At 41.6% G+C, this 25,966-nt stretch overlaps 1 protein-coding gene across 3 annotated transcripts in view; it reads right to left on the bottom strand.

Moving 5' to 3' along the window:
• Nucleotides 1-549: 549 nt before the first annotated feature.
• Nucleotides 550-25,966, bottom strand: part of CYSLTR2 (cysteinyl leukotriene receptor 2) — a 58,828-nt gene continuing 33,411 nt past the window's right edge. The window contains exons 2-3 of one of the 3 annotated variants that reach the window (XM_071570809.1): nt 4,737-4,839; nt 550-1,095 (exon numbers count right to left, since the gene is read on the bottom strand). In XM_071570809.1, the coding sequence (XP_071426910.1) occupies nt 715-1,095; nt 4,737-4,835 (480 nt within the window). In that variant the 5' untranslated portion in view covers nt 4,836-4,839 and the 3' untranslated portion in view covers nt 550-714. Of the gene's footprint in view, nt 1,096-2,900; nt 4,840-13,169; nt 13,347-25,966 lie in introns of those variants that run through there. The other 2 variants (XM_071570800.1, XM_071570793.1) reach the window with 2 other exon arrangements.

Here is a 25,966-nt window from a genome sequence, read left to right as displayed (position 1 = left end):
GAAGCAACAGGGCTTCCCTGAATTAAAGGAAAACAGGCATATGAAGGGTCCTAGTCACTTACAGACTTAATTTCCCATTCTTATGTCTCCTTCACACTCAAAAGCTTGCTGTTTCTTTAACTTTCTATGCACATAGCTGGTTTTAGATTTTGTCTCCTGGAAAATTAAGAAAAAACATCAAAGTAATTTTTAAGGCGTATGTGGTCCCTAGAGGGACTTAGAGGCATTGCTAGCAATTTAACTGTCATGAGCTTTATTTTTTAGAATAAATATGGGGGGGGAGGGCTTACTACATTTTTACTATGATATTTTCACAGTGAAAGGACCCTGTGTTTAGCACTGTGAGCAGAGACATGCAAGAATACCAAATGGAGAAATGACAGCAAGTGAGAACACAGCATGTTATATAAGTGTTGTTAAAGCTTCATAAGGCAAACCCTAACAAGGATGGTGTCTTGGTTTGAGGGGAAAAAACCCCAAAATGTTTACCCACAAGCCGGGGAGGGGGCCTTCTCCACAATAATCACGCCACTCTTTATAAAATTTAAGGAAAAAAAAGGAATTTAATACAAGAAGGATAACTGTTCTTAACTGCTATATATAAACAGACTAGTGCAAACCGCTTCCCCAACACCACAAGAGAAAGAAAAAAAAACAACAAAACCCAGCAGGTTTTCCTCCAGGAGGAAAGTTATACTTAAGCAGTGTCAAATGTCACAGTCCGGCTGGCTGCGGAGTGAGTTCCCAGTAGTTCCCAGTTCCTCTCCAGCGAGACAGACGAGTGGTGAGCTCCCAGATGAACTCTGTGTCTCTTGTCCCAGATGAAGGAAAAAGAAAGCTGAAAGTGGGGAACCACCCCGTGTCCTGCAAAAGCAGCTGCAAACTTCTCTCTCCCGGGTCACTGTCCCAGCTGGGGCGGGCAGGCCGTGACGGTGCAGGCGGTGGTGAGACTGGAACAGAGGCCGGGATCCCAGATGCAGGAACCAGGAGAAACAGCCGCAGTGAGGACAAAAACAGCGTCTCAGCCAGAAGCCCCAGCAGTGCCAGCAGAGCAGGTTCCCTCCTCGGCAGCCACCGCTCCTGCGTTCCGCCGAGCTAAGGAAAAAAAAAGATGTCCCCAAAAACAAAAGAGACAAACCTGCCCCCATCCAAGTGATCAGCAGTAACTACTTCTTTTGTTAACTGCTGGCATGGGCAGTTAGCGGCAGGGTAGAGAATTTACATAATAATCCCAAACTACAACAGATGGTCTTGAATCCTTTTGTAAGTAAATCATATTTTTTAAAAATCTCTTGCTACATCTGCACCTCAGATTTTGACTGATGCTCCCCACTATTTTGTTAGCAATGTGAATAAGGCAGTAGGATGTTCTCACACCACCAAAGACATTTCTCTCTTGTGAAATGATGGCCCACTTATAGAAACTCAATATCTGTTTCTTTGTATTTTCCCCCTGCACACTGAGCAGATTCCTTGTCAGCCATGCAATCAATAAAAAACGTATCTTCAGCCACTAGTAAATCTAGTTTATTAAAACTCAGATCTGACAGTTAATTCAATTGCCAGCAAAGTTATAGCATGATCAATACAAAAAAAAGTGATCTCATGGGTGAGATACATATATCCTCTAGGTGCAAAATTATCAGATAATAGGGTGCAATGGACAGATACAAACAAAACCACTTTGGTACTAGACTGTGGACAATTCTTCCATTCCCTTGCAGTATTTAAAGTTTATAGTATCTCATGAGAGGCTTCAAGCTTGTCACTTGTTACTACTCAGGTCTGCTCCTGACAGGTGAAAACCACGGAAAGAGTTTGCCTCTTTCTTGTAATTATGTGTCTTCTCTATCTGCACAGGTTACTACCTCGATCACATTCACACTGCAAACCAGTGTTAATATTCACTTTTTCATCAATAGCATGGGTTCAAGCACTGCAGGAATTCACATGGCACCATCAGGTCAGCTCTCAGGTATGCTGCTGCATTATTCAAATTAGGATTTGAACCATGAACTTCAGTGAAGACATGATAAAACTCTGTGCTTACATCAAAGGCAGCATCAAGTGACTGAAATGGATTGAACACAATCCTTAGATAGCCAAGAAAAATGTACCTTTCCCAGTGATTTGCCAAGTAGTTTTCCACCTGAGCAGCAATTATTTGTTTTCTACATATTTCAGAGCTGAAAAGAGCTTGCTGCTATTTCTGTTTGAGAGCAGTAATATTCAGTTTACAGAGTGCTTTCTCCAGAAAAAGTTCAGAGCATTGAAAAGTACTTCACTGATAGAAACCTTTCTTTGGGTAAATTTCACAGGCAGGGAAGGCTTTCAGCATTTTTGCTAGGTTTCATATGAGACCAGTTGCTTTCCTGGAAAATATGACTAAATTTCTTGTCTGTCTTTAGTAAGACATGATGTAATTAAAAACAAAATCTAAATATGGTCAAACTGAGTTTGTAGTCTATTTTCACTTAGGTCTGAATTTTAGCAAATATATTTAGAAAATATTCAGAGACTTAAAAATACAAGCGGCAGTTTGATGAGATTTTGCAAACATAGGTGTAGCTTCCTGTTGCTTTCTAAAACAGCTCTCCTACCCCTTCTCTGCTGCCCATTCTTCCTCCTGTTCCTGTCTTAGTTCTTCCCTGTTTCATTCGTTCATGTTTAATGTCAGGGAGTTCAAAACAACCGGAGTTTAATCCTATGAGGAAAGAGATCCGTTTTCTTCTTAGACGAAGCAGGAGATGAGGAATTAGGGATATTTTTGGCAATAGTTTGTTGTCAGACTGGCTTACCTGTGCAGAGGAAACCACTCCCTAACAACATATTTGGGCCAAAAGAATTTTAAAAGTTTGCCTTTGGATCTCTGCATGGAAATTGAGCTGCTGAGCCTCAGCTTTCAGAAAAGCACTGGCAATACGGGGCATAAAAACAAGTATTGCAATGACCTTGAAGCAATCAGCGCAGATGTGAAGAGCTGCAGGGTAAAGCCTGGAACTCTGGGTGCCCACATCCTGCCCTCGCTTCCAGCAGTCACCTTACTCACAACACTCCATGCTGAAGCCATTTCCTTGAAATCATTCTCTTGCTTGACAATCAGTGAAATGTTAAGCAAAATACCTTTGTGCCTGAATGGTGGAAAACTTAGAAATTTTAGTGCCTTCTGAGCAGCCTGAGCATGCCTGAACTGGGTCCTGTTTGTCTCTCCACCTGCTTTTTAAGTCAGCCTCAGCAGAAAGCATTGGTGAGGTTTTACATTTCTTTTCTGTAAACCTTTTGCCAGTGTTTGCAAGGGGAACTGACAGCGTGCTGTGAATCTGTTAGAAATCACAGCATCTGAACCAGGCACTCCTGCACACACCTGGAAATGGAGGACAGAGAGATTCAGACACAGGCACTGAGTGATCAGGTGAGCGGTTTCCCTTGAGTCACTGGTTGAGTATTATGAAACAAAATAAAAAGATTCTGGTAGCAAGGCAATTTCCTTTCAATCCCATGTCCTGAGGAGAGTGAACACCAGAGATGACACGGAGATCATGGAGTCCAACTTTTAAGTCAATGGCCCACATAGGGGATTGAACCCATGACGTTGGCATTATTTACAACCAAGTTATAACCAACTGAGCTAATCTCAGGGTCATATCTATACACTGAAAAACAGAAGATGACCAGGGATCACACCCAGGCATCTGATCTCTGATCATCCTGACTCAGTTTTGGGATCTCCAAAGAGTTCTCTCCCAGAAACTTTTGATCCACAGATGCCTGACACTAAGAGCTGCTTAGTGGATAGCAGCAAACCACACAGCCTCTATCATTGAACAGTACGAATGCAGTCTAGGTATCCTGTCAGAACTACATATATATATTGTTTTGCAATTCTACCTGCAACACAAACTTCTGATTTTTGCTTGGAAATTTTCAGCAGCAAAGTAATAGAGGATGGGATCGAGGCAGCTGTTCATGGCAGCAAGGCACAGGGTGACCACCAGTGCTTTGTGCACGGGCTGGTTGGCCTGGCTGTAGCTGCTGTACACCAGGTGGACAGTTCGCAGTATGTGATATGGCAGGAAACAGAGGAGGAAGAGGATGAGAGAAATGATGATAGTTAACAGTGCCTTCTTGTGACAGACCACCCTCTTGTTCTGTAGAGTCCTGGACTTGAGCAATGCTCTGACTGCAAAGACATAGCAGAAAACAATTGTGCAAAATGGCAGAATGAAGCCCACGACAAGGACAAAGCTGTTCATCATGATGAGCTTGGGTGTGCTTGAGGGGTGGAGGTCCAAGCACTTGACTGCATTGTTGTATCCAGCAACTGTCTTGTTTAACATGGGGCTGGAGGCTGCCAGCACAAAGACCCATATGACTGCACAAATTATTCTGGCAGGCTTTGTGTTGGTTACTTTTCCGTATTTGAATGGGTAGACGATGGCTATGAAACGAACCATGCTGAGCACGGTGAGAAAATAAATGCTGCAGTACATATTCACATACAAAGTGTAAGTCATGATCCTGCAAGTGATATCACCAAATATCCACTGTGATCCCAATAGAAAATACGTGGCCCGAAATGGCAAAGTGGTCACAAACATGAGGTCTGAAATAGCCAAATTCTGCATGTAAATATTTACTGAGGTTCTCTGCGAAGGCTGGAAGAAAACATAAATTGAGAGGCCATTTCCAACAGCCCCCGGGAAGAAGATAAAGAGATACATGATGGGATAAATTACTTGTTTGAAGCCATCAATCGAACTGTTGAAGGAGCTGTTAGTGAAGTTGTCATCTAGTGCCATCTTGGAAATATTCACAGTCTGAGCCAGGCTCTCCATTTTTCTGCCAAAGTGAAAAGAAATGGTGTGAGTGCTGGGTTACAGGCTTGGCAGGGAGTTTGGCTATTTGGGACTACTTCACTGAGGGCAGACATTGCAAGATGCAGGTGACAGTGGCAAGAAAGGGTTAATGAGTAATTACTTGTTTTGTGCCAGTAAATACACATCTAAAGGCACAAAGCCCCAGGTCAGCCCCAAACAGTTTCAGTTTTACAGCCGCTGGTTGTTGTCTCAGCCTATGAAAGTGATGCCTTTTAGAGGTGAGTGCAATGTGTGTGTCTTAACCACAAGTCTCTGATCCTTGCTGTGCAAAACAAACCAGCTTGCAGTGAGCCATTTTGTGGTAGGGAGGTTTTGAGTCCCCAGTCACCTACCATGGAAACATCAAAACCTGATCAGAAAAGAAATCACTATCCACTAATTCAAATTAGAATGGAAAGACAAAAGAACCGAATTTGCCCATTGGAACCAGTGATTTTTTTCTGGTATGCTTTTGGCAGCATTTCCTGTCCAATACCAGAGGTATATTGATAGATGTATAAATTAAGGCCATTAAACACTGTGCAAATATTGTGGTAGTTATGCATTGTTCCTTTTCTAACTCCCTCCTCCTTGCACTGTATTTCCTCTTCCTTGTTACCTTCTGATGGCTTTCTATGTCTTTTCTTTGTGGAGCCTTTGCTTCATTTACCACTCCCTCAACTTCTGTGCTAAACAGCTCTGCACCAGACAGTCATCTGCACACACTGCAGCTTCCAGAGCAGCCCACACTTGTAGCCTTAATGAAAATGGCCTCTGAGAAAATGGGCTGTGTGCACAGAGAGTGGCATTTTTCCTTCTATGAGGCTATAATTCAATCAAATCAAAACCACTCATCACTGAAAAACTCTAAATATTTTTTTCTCATTAGTGTCTATTTCTTTGCCAAACTCTTGGTTTCTTCTCTGAGCTGTTGAGCAGCTAGTAGTATTTTCAAAGGAAGGTTTCAGTAATGTTGCTTGTTTGATAGTGGGAGCAATTCCCTCTTTGCACCTAGCAACATATTCTGAAGATGAGGCATGGAAAATTTTAGCCTAAAACCCACAACTACATGGCATTTCTAGATGCATGAAAAAAAGCTTTTAATTCACCTCAGTGAGAGTGATAATGTGTCCACAGTACATATCTCTTATTCTGAACCTCAGTGGCTTCACAATTTGAAAATAAATTATTTGCACAGGTGGAGTTGCCTTGAGGGTAAAAGTGGACTCTAGATTTGGGTGCTCCAGATTCCCAGTTACCCAGTGTGGTATTCCCAGTGAGCTATAAATGGGAGCTAATTTGCAAACTCAAGCCATAGTGTGGGAGTCTGGCCTGTGTTCAGAGCAACCCATGGTATCTTCAAAGTGTTGTCTCAGTCTTTCTGAATCACTTAATACAGCAACCAGTTATGCCTCAGCGTTTGGCTTTTACACAGCCTCACTGAGAGGGGGAGTGTGGGAAGCACAATGCTAGGCTAGGCTCTTAATGGGTATTTTGGCTCAGCAAAGCCCTCAATGGAGCAAACATGTGCCCCTACAGGAAATCTCCTCCTCATTTGAGCTCCTCTTTTCTCACAGAGGAGAGAGGGACAATACTTTTCCTAAAAAAAAAAATCTTTTGCCAGCAGAGGACTTTTAATGGGTTTGGTTTTCTGTACACAACAACTGTCTTAAATAGTTGTTTTCTGTGTGGGATCAAAGATCAGCTTTACTCCTAGCTGAATCTGATCTCCCCATTTTGCATGGAAACATTGCACCCCAAGGTTCTACAAAGGGAAGAGCCCTTCTGACTCTGCTTTCCTATGGTCCTAGCATCCTTGCCTTTAGAAACCCCAAAAGAGAAGAAATATTAGTGAAAGGATCTGCCATGTGTTGAAACATTCCTGTTGTGCGTGAAAGGTGTGAGGTAGAGCAGGTCCTGTGCTATTTGATGAAGCATAAGATTAGGGCAATGCAAATCCAGTTGGCAAAAACCCCATGGGTCCCTGCATCCTGGAGAGCACAATACAAGCACAAGCCTGAGGCACTTTGCTCAGGCTCTTCATATGACAGCATCCAGCTAACAACTACCATTACAGCTATTTTGTGCTTTAACTGAACAAATGCTCAATTCTCTTTCCATATCAAGACCTAGACTAAAAGTAGATGTGCATGTGCAACAGAGAAAATTCAGTATCATTGAACCTGGCAAGAAAGTCAGTAATCAGACTCATCTCCAAGTTATCCAAACAAAAGTTTCAAGCTGTTATAGGTTGCCCAAGAGAAAGAGATTGGAGACCAGTCAACTGAAAGCTCTTAATCACCATGGTGCCTGTACTCAGTAGAAGACCATCAAACAACCCATACAATAGACACTCCTATTAGTGTTTTAACACACAGATGAATGTAGAAAGAAAGGTGAATTGAACTATATATTTCATACAGAGCTGCCTCAAGCAACCACATTGGAGATGGGGAGAATTTTCCCCCTCCTTGAATCCAAGAACTGTTATTAGCCAGCTAAGGTTAGGAAATGGCTCCTAGGCAAATAGAAAGAGTGACATACCTAAGGACAGGCAATAAACTTTGCTACCAGCAGGAGTGTCCAGACAGTCTCCTGGGTCAGGAATAAACAGGGTGGGTTGAGGATGAGAGACTGGACCTCAATATAGATTGAGGTTCCCCAGAAGAAGGGAGATTTGCAGTAAGATCTAACAGTCTTTTGAGGCAAAAAAAAAGGAGAGAAAAGGACAATCTGAAATGCAACTCTCTCTTAAGCGGTACTGTAAGACTTCTGTGATGGAAATTCTCTACCCAGAGGCTTTTTTTATATATGAGTTTCCCTGATGGAAGATATCAAATAGCATCAGCTGACACATGTCCTAAGGCTTTGACAACCTCCCTGGCAGGAGAGAGAGAACATAAGCTGAGCAAGAAAAAGGGAGCCTTTTTTGAAATAACTGCTTCATAAGTGGAATTGATGTAGAGTTTGGGTGGGTTTTTGTCTTTTCTTTGCATCTGTGAAGTCTTTTAAAAATATTTGCAGCTTGATTGGTAAGGATTTTATAAATGAATATTTATCTTTTATTAAAAATTATATATATCTATAATTTATATATATTTATTATGAAGATATGTTTTGCCTTTTATCTTAGCCTGGCTTGTGTACGATTTAAGGTAAGGTGGAAACAGAAAGACATTCCTTGCCTAAGGTGAATCTTACACCCTTAACAAATGGATAGGTGTGCTAGCCAGGTGGAGAGACTGATAGAGCAAAAGTAAGAGGGGATTTGTTTAAATGAAGGAGATACTAAACTAATAAAAATACCCCAAACCATCATATTTTAAGCTCAGGATGCAGGTAGCAGTCTATCAGCCTGGGGTGTGATGTGTGTCTGCCTTGTCAGCGCAGGCGTTGTGTGTGCGTGAGGGCTGGGAACATGGAGGGATGAGGCTGGCTGTCTCTTAGCAAGAGTGGCTCACCAGGAGCTTGGAAGGAGCAGATCTGCCCAAGGACCTTCTGGGTTATCTGTGCAGATCCCTCAGGAGTGTGAGAGAGGAGCTGTTGGTGGCTGTGGTCATTGTGGGCACCAGGAATGAAGGTGCCATCTTCGGGGGCTCAGCTATGGGGCAAGAGAGGAGCTTAGCTCAGATCCAGCATTTCGGTGCATGGATAAGTCAGTAGAGAGTAGAAATTTAAGTGTGTGAGGGACTGAGGGAACACAGGCAAGTGATATAGGAATGAGAGACTACAGTGTACCTGATATAGATTGAGGTTGCTGGTGCCTGCAGACTGAAAGGTTTGCAGAGGAGTATTTAGTCAAAAGCAACAGGAGGGGTGAGGGCATAGGAGGGCAAAGGGCGGAACTGGCAAGACTTGAGAGGACAGTGAACTCACAACCAAGGCCAAGAGAGGAATAAAGCCCAACTGCAGTAAGTAGGGAAGGCAACTCCAACTGCCCACAAATCCAGTTGGCTGGCACATGCTATATGGAATATCTGATAAAAAATAAACCTTACAGGAAATTCTGTACTGATGCTCGAAGCCAAAAAAGATACAGGAGTGCAGTCAGGCTTGGCATAAGATTGCAACCATGGTGCAAGGGAAACCTAAGAGACCTGCAGGAGAAAAGATAATCAGTGGGAGCCTGTGTTGCTGTGCTACCAGCTTTATGGTAATGATAGTGTAGGATGCACAGGTGGAGGCGTGGCACTGTGCATGAGGGACAATATAACTGGCAAAAGTATCAAAATATTATCACTAAAAAGAAACACTACAGAGTTCCTGTAGGCAGACATTACATACTCCAATAATAAAATCATAGTATTAGGAATGCAGTACTGAACTCCTTATCATGATTATGATAGTTACCAGAAAACATTAAGTGAGGGTAGGGAGATGAAAGCAGGTAGCAATATCAGGAGATTTAGGGTGTTTATAAAAATGCAAAGCTGCAGCAGAATGAGATAGCATGTCCATATGCAACAACTGTCTGATTCCTAGAATAATTAGTTGTGCAAACAAATCCACAACACAAGATGCTATTCTACATTTGATCTTTAGAGCTGCACAGTTCCTAGTTCAAGCAGGTTTTGGGTGGAGGCAGCCCTGGACTGGCAATCACAGTAAGGCAAGGTTCAGCAGCATTGTGGGACAGAGAAGCAGCCACAAAGGAAAAAGCCCACATAATTTTGGGGGCTGTTTAGAACAACAAACAGAAAATTCAACAAAATCTGTGTTAGAAGCCTACATTCCGAAAGAAAGAGACATTTTACTAAATACTGAGCCCAATGTCTATCAGTAGAAAAGTTAGCAAGACTGTTATAAGGAGAAGATCTCCATTTAGGAAGCAGAAAGCTTGTCCAGATGAGGACAACAGGCAAGTCTGTATTATGGCAGATCAAATATGGAGAGGAAACTAAGAGTATCAAAGAAAAAAGAAAGTGAAGAACATCTGGTGAAGGATGTTCTGGCTAACAGTAAGTTTTGTAAACCCACTAAAAGAGGAAAGACAGCTTGGGAATTGGTAGGGCTTCTTTGTGGCAGACGATCTTTTAGGAACAACAAGGTCATAGCAGAAAAACTCCATGAATTCACTCTTGCTTGCAAGGATGTTGGGGTATTTTCATGCCTAATGCAGCAAACAAGTCAAAGGAGCCGGCTCCACTCAACAGATGTGCATAGGAAGTATTAAACCAACCAGATAAGAGATGCCAATAAGTAATCAGGACCAGATGGCATTCCTGTGATTATCCCTAAGGATCTCAACTGTGGGACTGCTGGCCAAGGCACATAACCCACCATTACAATCAGGCGCTGTGCCCGGGCACTGATGTGTCACCAGTGCAGCTCTCATTTACAAGAAGGCCTTGAGAAGGCACCTCAAGGACCATGAGCTGGTTGTCTCACTGCTGGGACCTACCACCTGCTGAGACCGATTTCCACCTTTGGTACATTTTGGGGGAGTCTGTGATGAAGAATGAAGGCACTGAGCTCAATGAAATGCCAGTCTGCTGGGAAAGAGTTATGTCTTCTGAAAAGGGAGATCCTGTTTCACTCACCCACTGTGATGATGATTCATGAAGAGGACCTAGTGGTCATTTCACATGTATATATGGATTTTTATATATGGCTGAGAAAAGTGGTTTTCCCCCTCCACTCTCCTCTTCTGAAACCCTACCTGAGTACTGCCTTCAGCTCTGAAACTCCCAACACCTCCTGGAGTGGGTCCAGAGGAGGGCCATGAAGATGATCAGGGGGCTGGAGAACGTCTCCTATAAAGACAGGCTGAGGGGGGGTGGAGCTGTTCAGCCTGGAGAAGACAAGGCTCCAGGGGGACCTTAGAGCAACCTTCCAGTACCTAAAGGGGCCCTAGAAGAGCTCTGGAGAGGAACTTTTCACAAGAGCATGTAGTGACAGGATAAGCGGAAATGGAATCCCTGGAAGTGTTCAAGGCCAAGTTGGAGGGGGTTTTGAGCAACCTCGTCTAGTGGAAGATGTCTCTGCCCACGGCAGGGAAGTTGGAACTAGATAATCTTTAAGATCCCTTCTCACCCAAACCATTCTATGATTTTATGATATGTGTGCATTTATACAGTTGTGTTTGTCAAAGCCTGTGACATAGCTCTGCACCACGGGTTTCTTCAGTAACTGAGATGTCAGAGAGCTGGAAGGCATGTTCTTTTGTTGGCTGAAAGCTGGTTGAAGTGTAGGAAGCAAAGTGTGGGGCTTAATCAATCAGAAATAGAGCCCTCTAGGGTTTGGTACTCAGACTAGATTTAGTCTGTGTCTTCATCAATAACCTGGAGATGACAGTTATCCAGGTTGGCAGTGTATTAAAGTAAGGTGATGCAGGCTAGGAAAAAAAAATCTAAATTGTCCCTAATTAAATGAATTCTAATCTGGTTGTTACATTCAGGAAAGGGCACTTGGCACTGGCATCACTGACTGTTTACTGAAGTCTGTCTTGGCTACTACAGCAGCAGAAGCAATCAAAACTGTCATCAAAATGAGAGGCACCATCAAGAAGGCTATGGAGAACAAAGTAGGGTATCACCTTGTATAAAATCTTCTTGAAACCCCATAGTAAACAATTCTTGTCTCTACATTCAAAACAGAGATTATGGAATTGGATAAGGTGTAGAAAGGGACAAGTGAAATGATTGAGGAGACAAAGCAAGGGCTAAAAAGCCTAAGACTCTTTTATATGGAAAGGAGGAGGATGAAGAAGGATGTGGTAGAAGTTTAGAGAGTCATGAAGGTGGTGGATAATGTGAATGCGAACTGTTATGCATAGGGTCCCACAGTAGTGGGACTTGAGGTGCTAAGCAGAGTGGTTGAGTTTGCTTTCAATCAGATAAAAGAGGGTGTTTCTCTGTGCAGTAAGGAATGTGAAGTGCTGGGATCTTGCTGCCACAGCCGGCAGTGCAGGCAGGCATCTCGGCAGGGTCAAAAAAGGATCAGACAAATGCAAGGACAATACCTGGGAAACAAACAGCTGGGCAGGGATGTACTCCCCGGCACCTACGCAGTCAGAAGGCTGGGGAAATTTAAAGGGAAAGCACACTGGAAGGTGATTAAGCAAGTAATCAGGCTCTAACCAGCCTCTCCTATTGCCACCATCAGAGACCGAATACTGGGATAGATGGACCCCAGTCTGGGCTGCCAGTACATTTCTTACACTTGACTTCACTGGACTACCTTTAATTCCTGCTGGTGATGTGAGACCAATGCCTGTAGTGATATTAATACAGAGATTACATCCTGTCTGCCAAAATGATGTTACTGTGAAAGTGGCAATAGTCAGCAGCCCCAGGCTGCCCAATTCTCATGGCAGTCAGTCAAGTCATATGGCATCTCAGCATAGAATGAGGTGGGTTCCTGTGCCATGCCTGGACAGAAGGGCATGGTCCTTTTGAAGATGTGTGGTGAAGGGATGCTGCTGCTAAAGGTGTAAATATGAAATTTCTACTGTCCCTAAAGGTATAAACATGAAACTCTGTTTCCAAACTGCTGGTCTGAGATCTGCTGCTCTGAAACACTACATTCACAGGAGGAACAACAAAACGACTTACTTTACATTAGGTGTTCTGCATATGCAAAGGTAAATAGGGAAATCAAGCTGTTCAATCAAAATATACTACTTTGCTATGTTAAGTGATAAATATGCCAGGAAAGAAAAAGAGAATCTTTGCATCACAGTAACCCTTTTCCTGAAGAGGACCCCAGACACATGTCTCATGTTGATTACCCAAACAGGAAGGCAATTGTGGTATCACTGTTATATAGGAAATCACTTGCACTTGCCACTGCAGTTTCAAGAAGAACAGAAGTTCTCATGTTTATAAGAGTTCCTCCTGGCTTTCTTTCTAGCATTTACTTTGTGTTTCAGGAGCAGCATTACCAAGAGTAATTGTAAAAGAATGCAATATTTAGAATTAACATTAAATTAATCAAAACATGGCATTTTATTTCTAAATGCACAATAATGAAAAAAAAAATCAGGAGCCTGACATTTAACATCTTTGTTTTTAAAAATTGCCACAAGCCAAATACATATTTTTCATCTAGTTAAAAAGCAAGGCTCGCTTAATCAGGCCCACAACTTCATTGTTATCTTCCATATGGCAAACAATCCTAGTTACATAAATCTATCCCTTTTTTTGCCAAAAAAATTTCTCAAGACCAGCTTTGTCATAGAGAAGTTTAGTCAACAATCACTGCTTCAGGCAAATAAAAAGCCAAGTACAAATAATAAGAAAGAAAAGTAGATTGTATATTAACCATTGCAACAATTTTATCTACATCAGAAAAAGTAGAGAAATCTTGCCCTACCTCAGCTCCTGTGCCTTCTGGTATGCTCAGAATTTCCTTCTTCTGCTTTCTGTACCTCACAAACTTCAGTCCTTTTAATGGATTTTGCAAACCACAAAAACTTCATGCAAAACTCAAATGCAGAAACCACAGAAAAGCAACCAGCAGTAATAAAGGGAAGTAAATCCTGACTGAAAGTTCTTACGTCTTCTTAAAAGAGAAATGTTCTCAGCTTAAGGAGTGGTGCTAGCAATCACATGGCATTCTTTCATTACTTTCACCCAATGAAAGAGGCTCTAGAGCTAAGTATCATGTTGAGAAGCATTCTGAATTCCTGTATTTGGGCCCATATTTCTACATATGTGCTTTCATTTATTAGGGTTGCTCAAATTATTATGGGAGATCCCTGCATAATCTTGACATGAATCATCTCAGATGTAGTTCTTGGAATAATGGAGAGGATACTTGTTGGGGGTCACTTCCCAGGCTTTTCATGCTGAAATCACAGGAATAACAAAATTGTAAGCAGACTTCTGGGAAGTGGTGTGTGATATCATTCAGCTCATAGTTCAAGGCTGAGTTTACCAAGCTGGGAAACTAATTTTCCTCGAATTTTGATAGGAACATAATACCCAGCTCTGTTAGGCCATGAGAAAATGAATGCCTTACTCCCTTTTAAGTTTCACCACTTCTCAGTGGAGCAGCATTGACTGCACAGATGGGTGCTGTGAGCCCACTGAAGTTGTGAAATAGGTATCTATACATACTATAGGTCTGAAAGCTTGATTATTCCTCTTCTGCACTGTCAGAACATGCAGGTGGACCAGACACCTTCAAGTACGTTCTGGCTGCTGGGCTGTATTTCATAGTGGTAGCAAGTCAGGAGTCCACACTGGACTGCTTACTAAAGCAGATGAGGCTTCTCCAAAAGAAACTTTCTCACCACCCACTTTTATAGTTGTCTGCACCCCAAAGTGCTTTGCAAAATGATTGTAACTGAGCTTGTTAGCAGCTCTCTGGATGGCTGTTTTTAGCATGGGGCTGAAAAGGACAAAGAAAACCAGCTTAATTAAGAACTAGTCTATTAACATCTTTGGTCTCCACAGTGAACACAAAATCCTTGTGTGGTGGCTTTGGACCCTTGCTTGCATTTGCATTAACAGAGCAAAGTAAGCTTAAGAAGCTCCTCAACAGAGATCCACATCAAGTGACTTTTTAAGGTGTAGTGTTACAGTGAATTAGAACCCTCTTGAGACCACTGTTGACTAACTTAGATTTTGCCTACTTTCATGGTACCTATGCCTGTGGATAGGTGTCCTCTTCCAGCTATGGTTGCACTGGCCACTTTGGTTACTGCCTCAGCTTTTTCCCTTGTCTGCCAAGGACTGTGTGCAGAGTGGCTTGTGGGCACTCCCTAACCCTGCAGTCATTGAGGCAACTATTGTAGACACCTGATACTGGAGATATTTTCTCACACATCTCATATGGATTGAAGCAGGGTAGAAGTAATCTCATGAGTAGCTTTGTGGACAAAGGAGGGACCCTTGACATGCATCAGGGAGTGCAACTGCTTCAGCCAGCAAGGTCACTGCCAAAAAAGAGCTATGGCCTCAGTGTTCAGTTGGGCAATGCCCCAGCAACTCAGTCTGGCTCTTACCTGCAACTGGCAGAGACTAATTTAGGCATTGCAGTAGCAGTCTGATGACAAGTCCATCACATGGCATGTGGTGATAATCACTCTGGGACTGATAGGCAGGCTGCTCTCAGATACAGATACTGATACTGAAACGTGCTGAAAGGTTAAGACATTGATTATATTTTATTTTCCCTAGGTGTTTTGAGAACATCTCTTTCACCATGTGATATGAATATCTTCATTGCCTGGGTAATTTCCCACAGTCACCTTCTCAAGCCCCCTGCTTTTTGGAGAGCACTGCTTCCTTCCTTTTATAAAGTAATTCTGTGTTTTGCTTTTAGCCTGGCTTTGAATAAATGAGGTTGGCTGCCAACTCACCCTGCACCTGACGAGCTAGATCTGGAGGGACTGCTTAGAATTTTTTAGAAACATTCACGCTATGACTCAGCTTCCGAGGAGAGTTTATTACATTTCTTACTAATAAAAACTTTGATAATTCTGGAGAAGACATCTCAGAATATCATGAAGAATCAAAGACTTTGATCACAAGATACTGCATGCATACCGCATATTCAATCGTTAAGAGTTTAGATTATTTCAGAATTTTGAGTCCCATAAAATGCACAGATATTTGAGGACACAGCAGAGTGAAATCTGACCTCTGGGCTGCAGCTATTCTCCATCCTGCCTCCATTTCTGTTCCCTTTTGAATCTTTGGCTCCATGACAGCCCAGTTTCAAGACAGAAACTGGAGTGAGTGACTCATTCTATTCCTTCCTCTTCCTCACAAGCACATATCCCCTCCAAAACTGACAGGGGTACTACCCACAGAGGAGGTCTCCACACGTGCCAGATTTTGGATCTGAAATAAGAACTCCAGGCTAAGTAGAAGCAAAAATTTAGACTCTCCTTCCCCCATTTAAAGTTTCTTATAAGCTAGTTTAAGTGTCCTTATGAGCTGAGTATTACCTGGTGGGATTGCCAGTAAAGGAACCTGTCTACCACACTCCCTGTATAGGGCACTTTGGGCATCCCAAATACACATCACACTGTCACAGGTTCCATAGTTCAAGACTTCATCCCACAGCTATACTGTGCCATCCTAGAGTCAGGCGAGATGCTGTCTGAGGATGGTCCACCTCTACACCCTTTTTTGGTGCATCCCTCCATCATTGCAGTCTCACCGGGCAGGCTGTCATCTGATCACACCTCAGCAGAGGGGGCAGTGAGTACCTGAAACCCACTCAGGTCTGGATGGATGCTTGCAGGGCCCAACAGAGCCCTCCAAGGTAGTCAGCCCACAGAGCATGGGTACACTTGCAGTCCAGCTCCTGTAGCTCAGCTGTGCCACAGAGACAGGGATTGTGCTTGGGAGACAAGGCAATTCCCAACACCAGGGGAGCTGGAGTGAGACATGAAGTGTTGCAGGCAACACACATCTTTTTGCATTCACCCAGTCAGTGTTTTGCTGTCTGCAGGCACAGATTTCTAGTGGCAAAATTCCAGTTTTTTCATGCCAAAAGATTTTTGGCAAAAATGGTTCTGTCAAATGAATAGAAGGTATTATTGTGCTCTTCAACACAGCACCTTAGCCTACTAACATGTATCTGCTTCCAGAGACCAAAATTGCAAGCCAACATTCATTTCCTGTGCAATGCAGAAAAAAAAAGCAGCACCCAATGTTAGTAGCTCATCTGCTGTCAGCCATAAGGCTGAATGGATGGGAAGATGAAAGTCGTGGCTGCATGAAGAAGGGAGAAGAAGCAGAGGGCAATGTTAAAAGGAATTATTCAGAAAGAAAAAGCATAGAAGGTTTTCAAGCTGTTTCTTTTGCAACATTAGTAATGACATCTTTTTTAATTGCCTGTGGTCCTTTCTTATTTGTTTGCAGTTCCTCATTAAAGTACTGTTGAGAGCAAAGGAACATTACTATATAGTTGGAATGGAAAAAGACATCTAATGTTGTCTTCAAGTAAAATAAACTGTTCTTTTTTAACTATGAAGCACTAAAACTGGAAATGTTCTTACCAGTCCCTTCAAAGGTGGCTGTGGGCCTTAGGAAAAATTGCTTGTCCTCAAAAGCTGTGAAGCTGATGGCAGCTGGAGCATTAATACTCTTACAAGAGAATAATCAGTCCAATCCTCAACTCTGAAAAGACTGAACTGGAGCAGGGCAAAAAAAAAAGTTTCTAAGGCCTTAATCTAAAATGCATTGAAGTCACTGGAAAGAATAGTGCCTTTATGGATTAAAACCTAAATAAGACAGATTCAAAAACTGTGACTGAAAAAACCAAACTTTCCCCCTTTTCCTTCAGCTAGGTAAAACCATTTCAGATCTAACATGTGCAAGCTTGTCAGCATGTCAGGTATATTCTATCTTCTCCCTGTAGTGTACATTTCAAAACCTCTCTCTCTATTTTCGCAGCCATTTCTGTGAGCCAATCACCACGATGCTGAAGTGACTTTCTGCTTGAGTTATACATTTTGAATAACTGCAGAGACTGCAATTGCAAACTCTTTTATTTCTGGTTTGTGTGTTAGACATTACAGGATTGTAAACTGGTAGGATAATGAAAGTGCAGAATTTTAAGGATTTGGCAATTAGTCTAGTTATCTCTATTTTAAGATTTGGTTGGTACATGTATATGCATGCACACAACAATGGTTTGGTCTCTTTTTACTCCATACTAAAAGTTGTGCAATTTCTGTGAATTCTGATGAACTCTCTTTTCGTAAAAACAGAAACTCAACGCAAAACAAGCTTCTTTTCTTCTCTATTTAGTGACTCTTTTACAATATCTCTGACCCAGCCGCTGGATAAAATCCAACCCCAATGTTCTAAAATCATAATGACCAGATGCCAGTGCTCTGCATGTAATATCCAATGGGTCAACACCACTGCAAGATACAACCTGCAAGTCTTTCCACATAACCAGCTACTACCAAATGCACTTTATATCAGTGTAATCATCACTAGTAGTTAGCAAAAACATTATCAGAGACCAGAATATGCCTCTCTGCAGCTCCATTCACTAATCCCATCATCTCTAAGAAACTCTTTTTAAAAATCATTTTTATTTTTCAAATTCATAAAAAGTTGCAGTTGAGTATGAAGGCCAAATTGTGTTGTCCAGAATTTAGGGAGTCATGGGGGTAAGTGTGGGACAAAAGTCCCCCACTCTTTTCATCTGAGAGTGATGGGTTTCATCTTTTGGATCTCCCTCTCCCTGATGAATGTGGGAAATTCTTCCTCCAGGCACTGGCTGCAGCTGATGAAAAAGTAAGTTTAAATTTTTGTCCTTGGTCTGAATTTAATGATGTTTCTTTAGACAAAACTCAGGTGGAATTAGATCTCAGTGGCCACATTTTCTATTCTGCTGACTTTGGGAAGTGGTTTATTGTGTGCTGCTTGATATTTTTTAAACTGTATTGTAAAATTGTATATAAAGTTACACAGAGATGAATAAGATTATAACATGACCTTTTGTCCTTTTTTTTAACTTGGAATTTTAGGAAAATATCTAAATATCTGTGATGGACCATAAATACACTGGGAAAAAATGTCCATTTATAACTTAAATTTCTAGCCTTGAAAATTTCTTGAATTACATATTTTGTTTATAAATAGTTTGCAACTAGTGTCCCCCCAGATATAAATGGGAATTCATTTAAGCTCGTCTTTTGTGACATAACTACATGCTTTTGTGACATGACTCTGTGAAATTCTTTGACAGGCAGATACTGAAAACAAGTCTGTCTAAGCAGGGCCGACTGTGGTGATGACATGGGTGGGAAAGGGAAGGGGAAATTCTGAGGTGATCGGGTCCTCCACCATTACAGGATGGGGATCATTCAGTGCTAAGGGGAATCCATAACCCACATATCCCACCCTGATGCACACTGGGAAGTTGCCATGCTGGGCTGATATCATTGTCCTTTACCTTAGACATTTAAATCATGGTGAACAACAGGATGTCCATGAGCCAGCAGTGTGCCCTTGTGGCCAAGAAGGCAAGTAATATCCTGGGGAGCATTAGGAAAGGCCAGTATGCCCCAGGAGATGATCCTGCCCCTCTGCTCAGCCCCAGTGAGGCTGCATCTGGAGTGCTGTGTCCAGTTCTGGGCTCCTCAGAACAAGAGAGACATGGAGCTCCTGGAATGGGTCCAGTGAAGGGCTACAAAGATGCTGAGGGGACTGGAGCATGTCTCTAAGGTAAGGCTGAGGGATCTGGGCCTGTTCAGCCTCGAGAAGACATGACTGAAATAGGGCCTCATCAATATCTATATGTATTTGAAGGGAGGGTGTCAAGAGGATGGACCCAGGCTCTTCTTAGTGATGTCAAGCAATAGGACAAGAGGCAACAGGAAGAAACTGATGCACAGAAGTTTCACCTGAACAGATGGAAGAAATTTTTTACTGTGCATGTGATGAAGCACTGGAACAGGCTGCCCAGAGAGGTTGTGGAGTCTTCCTCACTGGAGATATTAAAAAGCCATCTGGACACAATCCTGAGTAACATACTTTCTCAGGGGAGTTGGATGTCATGATCTCTAGAGGTCCCTTCCAATCCCATCCATTCTGTGATTCTGTGATTTATTAGTCTTGGATTTTATATTTAGCATGCAGCAATTAAAGGCAGCAGTAGAAAAATAAAATTCTTTAACATAATAAGTAAGAGGTTTAGATATTTTCTGTCATGAGGAAGAACTTCTTTACTGTGCAGGGGACTGTGAACTGGTACAGATTGCCCAGAGAGGTTGTGGAGTTTCCTTCAGTGGTAGTAGTCCAGAACCACTTGGATGCAATGTGTTCTGGGACAATCCTGCTTGAGCAGGGGGATTGGACCAGATGATCCTACTCACGGTTCCTTCCAACATTACCCATTCTGTAATTCTGGAAACTCTGAGTTTCTTTGCAGAAAACAAAAGAAGCCAGGGTATGCTCTCCTCCTACATGTGCTCAGGCACCAAGCTCAGGGACACCTCAGCCTGAGTCTTTGCAGTTGGTTGTCATCAGATGACCTTGGTCACCAGCTAAAGTAGTGATTGGGACCAGTCTGGAAGGTCTGAGCAGCCTGGCATGGCTGATTGCAAAACTGAATGATAGTCAGTCAGTCTTGCATAGGGTTTTACAGCAAAATAGGGAGATAACTCACTCAGTCTTGATTAAACTATCTCATGCTTTGCTTTCAGAGTCCTCAGTGCATTGCAAAGAAGCTGAGCAGAGGCTAACTGGTCTTTTGCCACAGGAAGAAACTAAAGAGAAACACACAATTTAATTCAGTTTTGTCTGGCAGAGATGTTTCTTCCACTTCGTTGCTGTTGATACAAGACAAAAGCTGTAATTCTCTGGAAATCCAGAGCATGCCACAAGAGGAGAATTACAATGGTTTTAGTTTTATGCAACATTCCCAATACCCAGCAACTGAGCATTTAGAAGAGAATAAACAAAATGAAGTAAGCTGTTTGTTCAGCATGTTCCAACACCCATCCATCTGCCTCCCTTTGTACTTACAGTCCCTCAGCCACAACTTTTCTTATCAGCCACTGTCAAAAAATATGACTCATTTTTTACATAATAGACTAGGCGGAAAATAGAGAAGTTTTTATACGTAATAAAGCTTTTTCTTGCCCAAGATCTTCTGCATTAGCTCATACTTGCTTCTCACAAAAGAGAATGATACAATGAAAATGTATCTTCTAGCTCTGGTTAGCTGCAGCAGCACTCACTGTCTGTGCCACAATTAGCTTTGCTTGGCTCTTCACAGAACCAGGCACACGAAGCTTTGGGATAGATAATTTTAGGACAAGGAGGGACCATGAGGGGACTAAGTGTTAGTACAGTCTATACAGAAACTCCTCCTCTCTACCCAGGCTTCTTGTAATCTCAACCAACATGTTTCATGGATGCAAAGCAGAAGCCACTCTAAAATGGGGACATTGGCCAAACCATCTGCCCACATAGCTCCCTCAGGTGTTGAATCTGTGTTGTGCCACCATAAAACACCTTATCCCCAGGCAGATGAGGTGGTTCCTATGGGAAGTCTGTGTAGTCTGCCCTACTGATGACATCTTCAGTAATCATCCCTTTCCCATGTCATCTGCTGGCAACAAGGCTGATCCTGGATTCCTAGGTGAAAGCTGTTTGCCTAGCACATCTCTCCCAGCTCTTGCTTTCTACATGCCAGACTGGTTTTAACAACATCTTGCCTGGCTGAGAGATAAGAGACAAAACACACAGCAGGCTGTCAGCAGATTTCCAATTCAAATGAAATCTCACAGCTTTTGTCACAAGAATCTTGTGTTTTCCTATGATGAGACCTTCATATGCATCAGACAAGCACCACTCCTGCAGGAATCTTCCATGTGTTCAACTGATTCCCTTATGATCAGAACATCACCTGCCAAGCAGAAAGCGCTGAGATCCAGTAAACCCAGAGGTCCCCTCCCAAGTCTGCTGGGACCTCTAACTCACTTGTGTGATGTGTAGCACCATGCTGGGGTAAGGAAAGCTCTTACCAGTGTAGATCATGTTTCTGACTGACAAACTGATGTTTTGCATTTCTCAGTAATTTTTCTTTCTTGCTGCAATCATGCACAAGATAGAAGTGGGGCTGAGGCCCACCACATCTGCTTGAGATGCTCAAAATTTGCCAGGTTATTTTGTGACACTAAAGTTAATACAGAAAGTCACAGGCTTATATAAAGAGGAAACAAGATGAGGTTAATATGCTTTAAAATCAAGGCAGCAATTTACCTTTTTTTGTCTTATAATGACTTGATAGAACTACATGATGCAGTCTCTAGAAACATCACTGAGAAAAGCTCCAAAGAACAAGACCTCTGATATGTCTTTTGCACTTCATTTGCTCCATTCTACACTTTAATTTCCTAGGCATCTCCTAAGAGCATTCAGTACGATAGTAAGTATAATTCCTATGAGCTAGCTAAATTACTTCTGGCAAATTTGCATCAGCGCTTATGTTGTATTAGCATCATTACATTGTAATTTAAACCTTTCATTTCACTGCTAATCAAAGACAGTTCTTGCAAATAAATCAAATCTTCTAGTTTGAAAACAGTATCATGTCTTACTTTCTTTTTTTAATAAATCAGCATGGTCACTATAACCTCTGTAGGTAACAGAGTAGTTTCTGCATATCAGCAACATTCTCCTTTGTCAAGCAAAATTCCTAGGTCTAAGATCCTGCTTGGATTCCTGCAAAGCAGCATTAGGTACAATATCCACCAGATACAACACTAGAAAATTCTGCTTCCCTTTGACAGGCAATCCTGAAAAACATCTGCTAGTGTAAGCAAATTGGCTGAGGAAACTGCATGCTCCCACTTTAGGGATGGCTTTTGGTTTTCGTTTTTCATCTCTCTAGTGCACAGATACATCACTTGTACTGCTGAAATTAGAACTGGATTCATAAGACTAAAGTGCTAGAATTATCCAAAAGATGAAAGTACAATTTTACCATGTCAAGGGTTTGCAAATGGGCATAAGAGGCTCTTTTCTATATGATATAGCAAGCTGTAGCAAACCTTGCATGATTTTAAATGTTTTAAAATTAAAGCTTTCTTTGTTTCAGCACAAGAAATCTTAGCCACAGCTAGGATTTGCATCTATAAAGATACCATCCAAACTATGTTTGGCTCTTCCTTGAGGTACAACACACAATGTTTGCAGGCCACAGCCATAGAAACATAAATATATTGTTTCCATTTATGCAACTATTCAATGAAAAAGAAATCAAACTAGTGGTGAAAAGCTGGAAAATATGTACTGACACACTGCTGTGTGACCAGGTGGCCATGCTGTGTTCACCAGCACCATGAGAGACTATAGCTAGAAAGCACTGACCACCTTTGGTAGTGCACAATAGTAGCCTTATTTAAACCATGCAGAATGATAAGCTATACAATAAGAATGGGCCTTGTATCTCAGCCATTCATGTGTGCCTGGGAAAAAACTCTTTCTGGTATCAAAAATATAAGAGCTGATATATCCAATATACTGCTGCCACCTGACTGTCAAATAAAAAAAAAAAAGAAAGCTTTATCATGAAGACCAAGTTTTGAAAGATCAAACCTATGGATGTACACACACGTTCTTCACATCACTGCAAGAGAAAAACAGATGCCAAGAAAGGTCACACAAAATCAGTCAAGATGCTCACTTTGCCTGGCACTCTGCTTGTGACAGGGACAAATCAAGGATGCCTGTGGAGCAGTTCAATAAAAAACAAGTATGTAGTGATGCTTCCCTAGAATAGTTTTTCAGCTGTCAACAATTCTTGCTTAAGGATTTGTTGCATGAGAACAGTCTGGAGATTTAATAACCCTTGGTGGGTTTTTCTTCAGTGAAGGTTGACCTATAGCAATGACAACATCTTACAGAGAACTCCTTTGAATAAGCCTGTATTGTGGAAAATAAGTGCTGCAGAATTAGATCACATACATTAGACATATGTACATAAGTACGTTAGAAGTACCTGCATGAAAATCACATTCTTTCATCTTTATTGAACCTGCTGGCTGCCACCTCTCTTTGGACTACTTCCTTCTTGTATTGAAAAAAGACAGGAGAAAATTGTTCCTTCCTACATACAAAGAAAAATTTGGCTGATTCATAATGAGCCTATACCTAGAACAGCATCCAGTCTACAGCAGAGGTGAAATGCAGGAACAAGGCAAACTTTTAAGCTACTTCCCGTTAGTATTCTCCTACCTTGCAACTGGTTTTAGCATGGACAATTTTCTTTGCTTATTCTGAACACATCTCCCACTGGTTTCATTTCTTCTCCCCCTGAGCCTCTACAGAAAATCATGGTGCATTTGGAAGAAAACCTGCATCTTTCCAGCATTAACATAGGTGAAAGATTTGCTGTTATTTCCAAACTTGATGTGAGTACAGTCAATTTGTATTCACTCCTTCCAGGTAGTTTTGTTGAGATTTGCCATGCCCACCATGAGAGTCTCAGCCTACATATGCATTCCGTGTATGGAAGCAGGGTTACTCACCTTGGTCATTTTTAATTGCAAACCTTATCACAGTTAGTAACAACCAAGCAGGGGAGCTCAGTGCTGCACAGAATGTAAAAAACTCTGGATTTATCCAGTGGTGTTGTAACATGGGCTTTTTCTCTGCTCCTGAGCTCTGAGGTTTGAGAGGCAATCATAAGCTCAGAGCCTCCCCATCTTAGTGATAAAGGTAAAACTGCTGAACAAGGAAGCTTCTGATGTGCATCATTTTGCATCTGTCTCCACTAAATTTCATGTGTCATTTAATTGCTCTGTTATTCATACTCACATGGTGCTGTTGAAGTTTTTCAAAGTCACTTCTCATCTTTGCTATTTTGCAGAATTACGAAGTATTTGCATATCATCCTCAAATTTTATCTCCTCACTTTTCCCCTTCTTTTCTAGATTATTTTATTATGTGGAACAATAAAGTCCTAGCAAATACCTCTGGAACACACCATTTGGCAACCACTTTTTACTCTAAAAAATGATCATTTTCCACCCTTTTTTCTGATTATTCACACAAGAATCTCTCCTTCTATCCACTTGCTGCTCAATTGCTTAAAAGGTCGCTTTAGATTTAGATACTTCAATGCCCTTTGGACATCATCAGACATGCTGAATCCGGTTCTCCTTCATTCTCAGAATTTTTTATTCAGAGGAATCCAGTATATTTGTGTGATGCAATTTACCACTGTGAAATGTCTTCCTCCCTGGAAGAAAGTTCTTCCTCACAATATGTGGTTTATGCACTAATTCTGTACAATTCCTTAATATAATTATTACAAATTTGCCCAGTACACATGCCAGTTTCCAAATTGGTGGCTTCAGTTTTCACATTCAGTCTCTTCCATTCCTTTGCTGCCAAGACATTTGTAAGTGCAACATTATACATTACAATGAGAAATGCAGTGCTTTCTGCCTAGACCTTCTTGGGACGACTTTGGATAGAAACCATCAAGTAATGGAGACTTGTTAATGTTAATATTGTCTGCTTGTTCCAAGACACTTAGTTAAAACTGAGATGTGTTCACTGATAAATCCCCTGCAAGAAACACTATTCAGGCTCTTCTTCAGTGGACAGATCGAAAAAGTATGAATATATTTGTTTCTTCTCTGCATGTTTCACACTCCAATCATTGAGCTACCCAAACTAACCCCTGATAGGCTTTTTGCTTCTGATATGTTTTTAGGATTTATTAACTGACTTTAATAAATAATTTCCTGGATCATTGGAATTTGGGAAGCGGGGTTTTTAGGAGGAGGTATTTTTGGCCTGCCTTGCTACTATTTTGCACTTAAATACAGCATACAAATATTCCCATCCATCCTTTTTGGGCATGACTTAAGCTGTTTAAAGGAATTCTTGTTTTTAATAGCATTCCCTTCAATGGTGCCTATGCATGCTGCTTTCTTTCTGTGCTTTCTTAAATCTTTTTCGATTAGCAGAAAGCATTTGCTTTGTTCCTCCATTATGGTACCCTTAACTGGTAGTAAAGTTTGTGCAGAAATTCAATGTTTCTGTAAACACCTTCTTAATAAACATCCTCACCTTTGTGTAGCTCCCCTTTACAAAATTAAAAGCTGTGAGGAGGTTGCTGTTGTTCCTTTGGACATTCGTGAAAATGTTGTAAATTCAAGTACATCATGGTCACAACTTTCAATTGGCTCTTGCACAGAAACAGTCACTATCTGCCAGTATTGTTCCTTCATAAAATCCTGGGCAATCTACTCCAGAAAGGGGGACTGGACTAGACAGTATCCAAAGGTGCCTACAACTGTTCTGTGATATTATTATGTAATATGATTTAATAACAATAATATACTAGAAAATAATATAATATGATGTTGTGATTTAACTCTGACATTGCTGGTTGAAATAAGAACAGTATAATAGCTGAAAAAAAGTTAAATAAATAAAAATAGTAATAGTAACCATAGTAATAGCTATGAACAGGGAGAAAACAATAACTGGAGGAATAAAACCAAGAAAAAAAAGTGATGCATGATACATTTGCTTACCACCCACTGGCCAATGCCCAGTCAGCCCTGAGCAGCAATCATTCTCTACTGATTAACTCCCCCCAGCTGGAATGACATCTCTGCCTCATTTTGGTCTTACACCATGTGCCAGGAGCATTTTGGACAGTACAGC

The sequence above is a fragment of the Pithys albifrons genome, chromosome 1 (assembly GCF_047495875.1).
Source record: "Pithys albifrons albifrons isolate INPA30051 chromosome 1, PitAlb_v1, whole genome shotgun sequence".
Lineage (NCBI taxonomy): Eukaryota > Metazoa > Chordata > Aves > Passeriformes > Thamnophilidae > Pithys > Pithys albifrons.
This window is presented reverse-complemented; position numbering and strand designations above follow the sequence as displayed.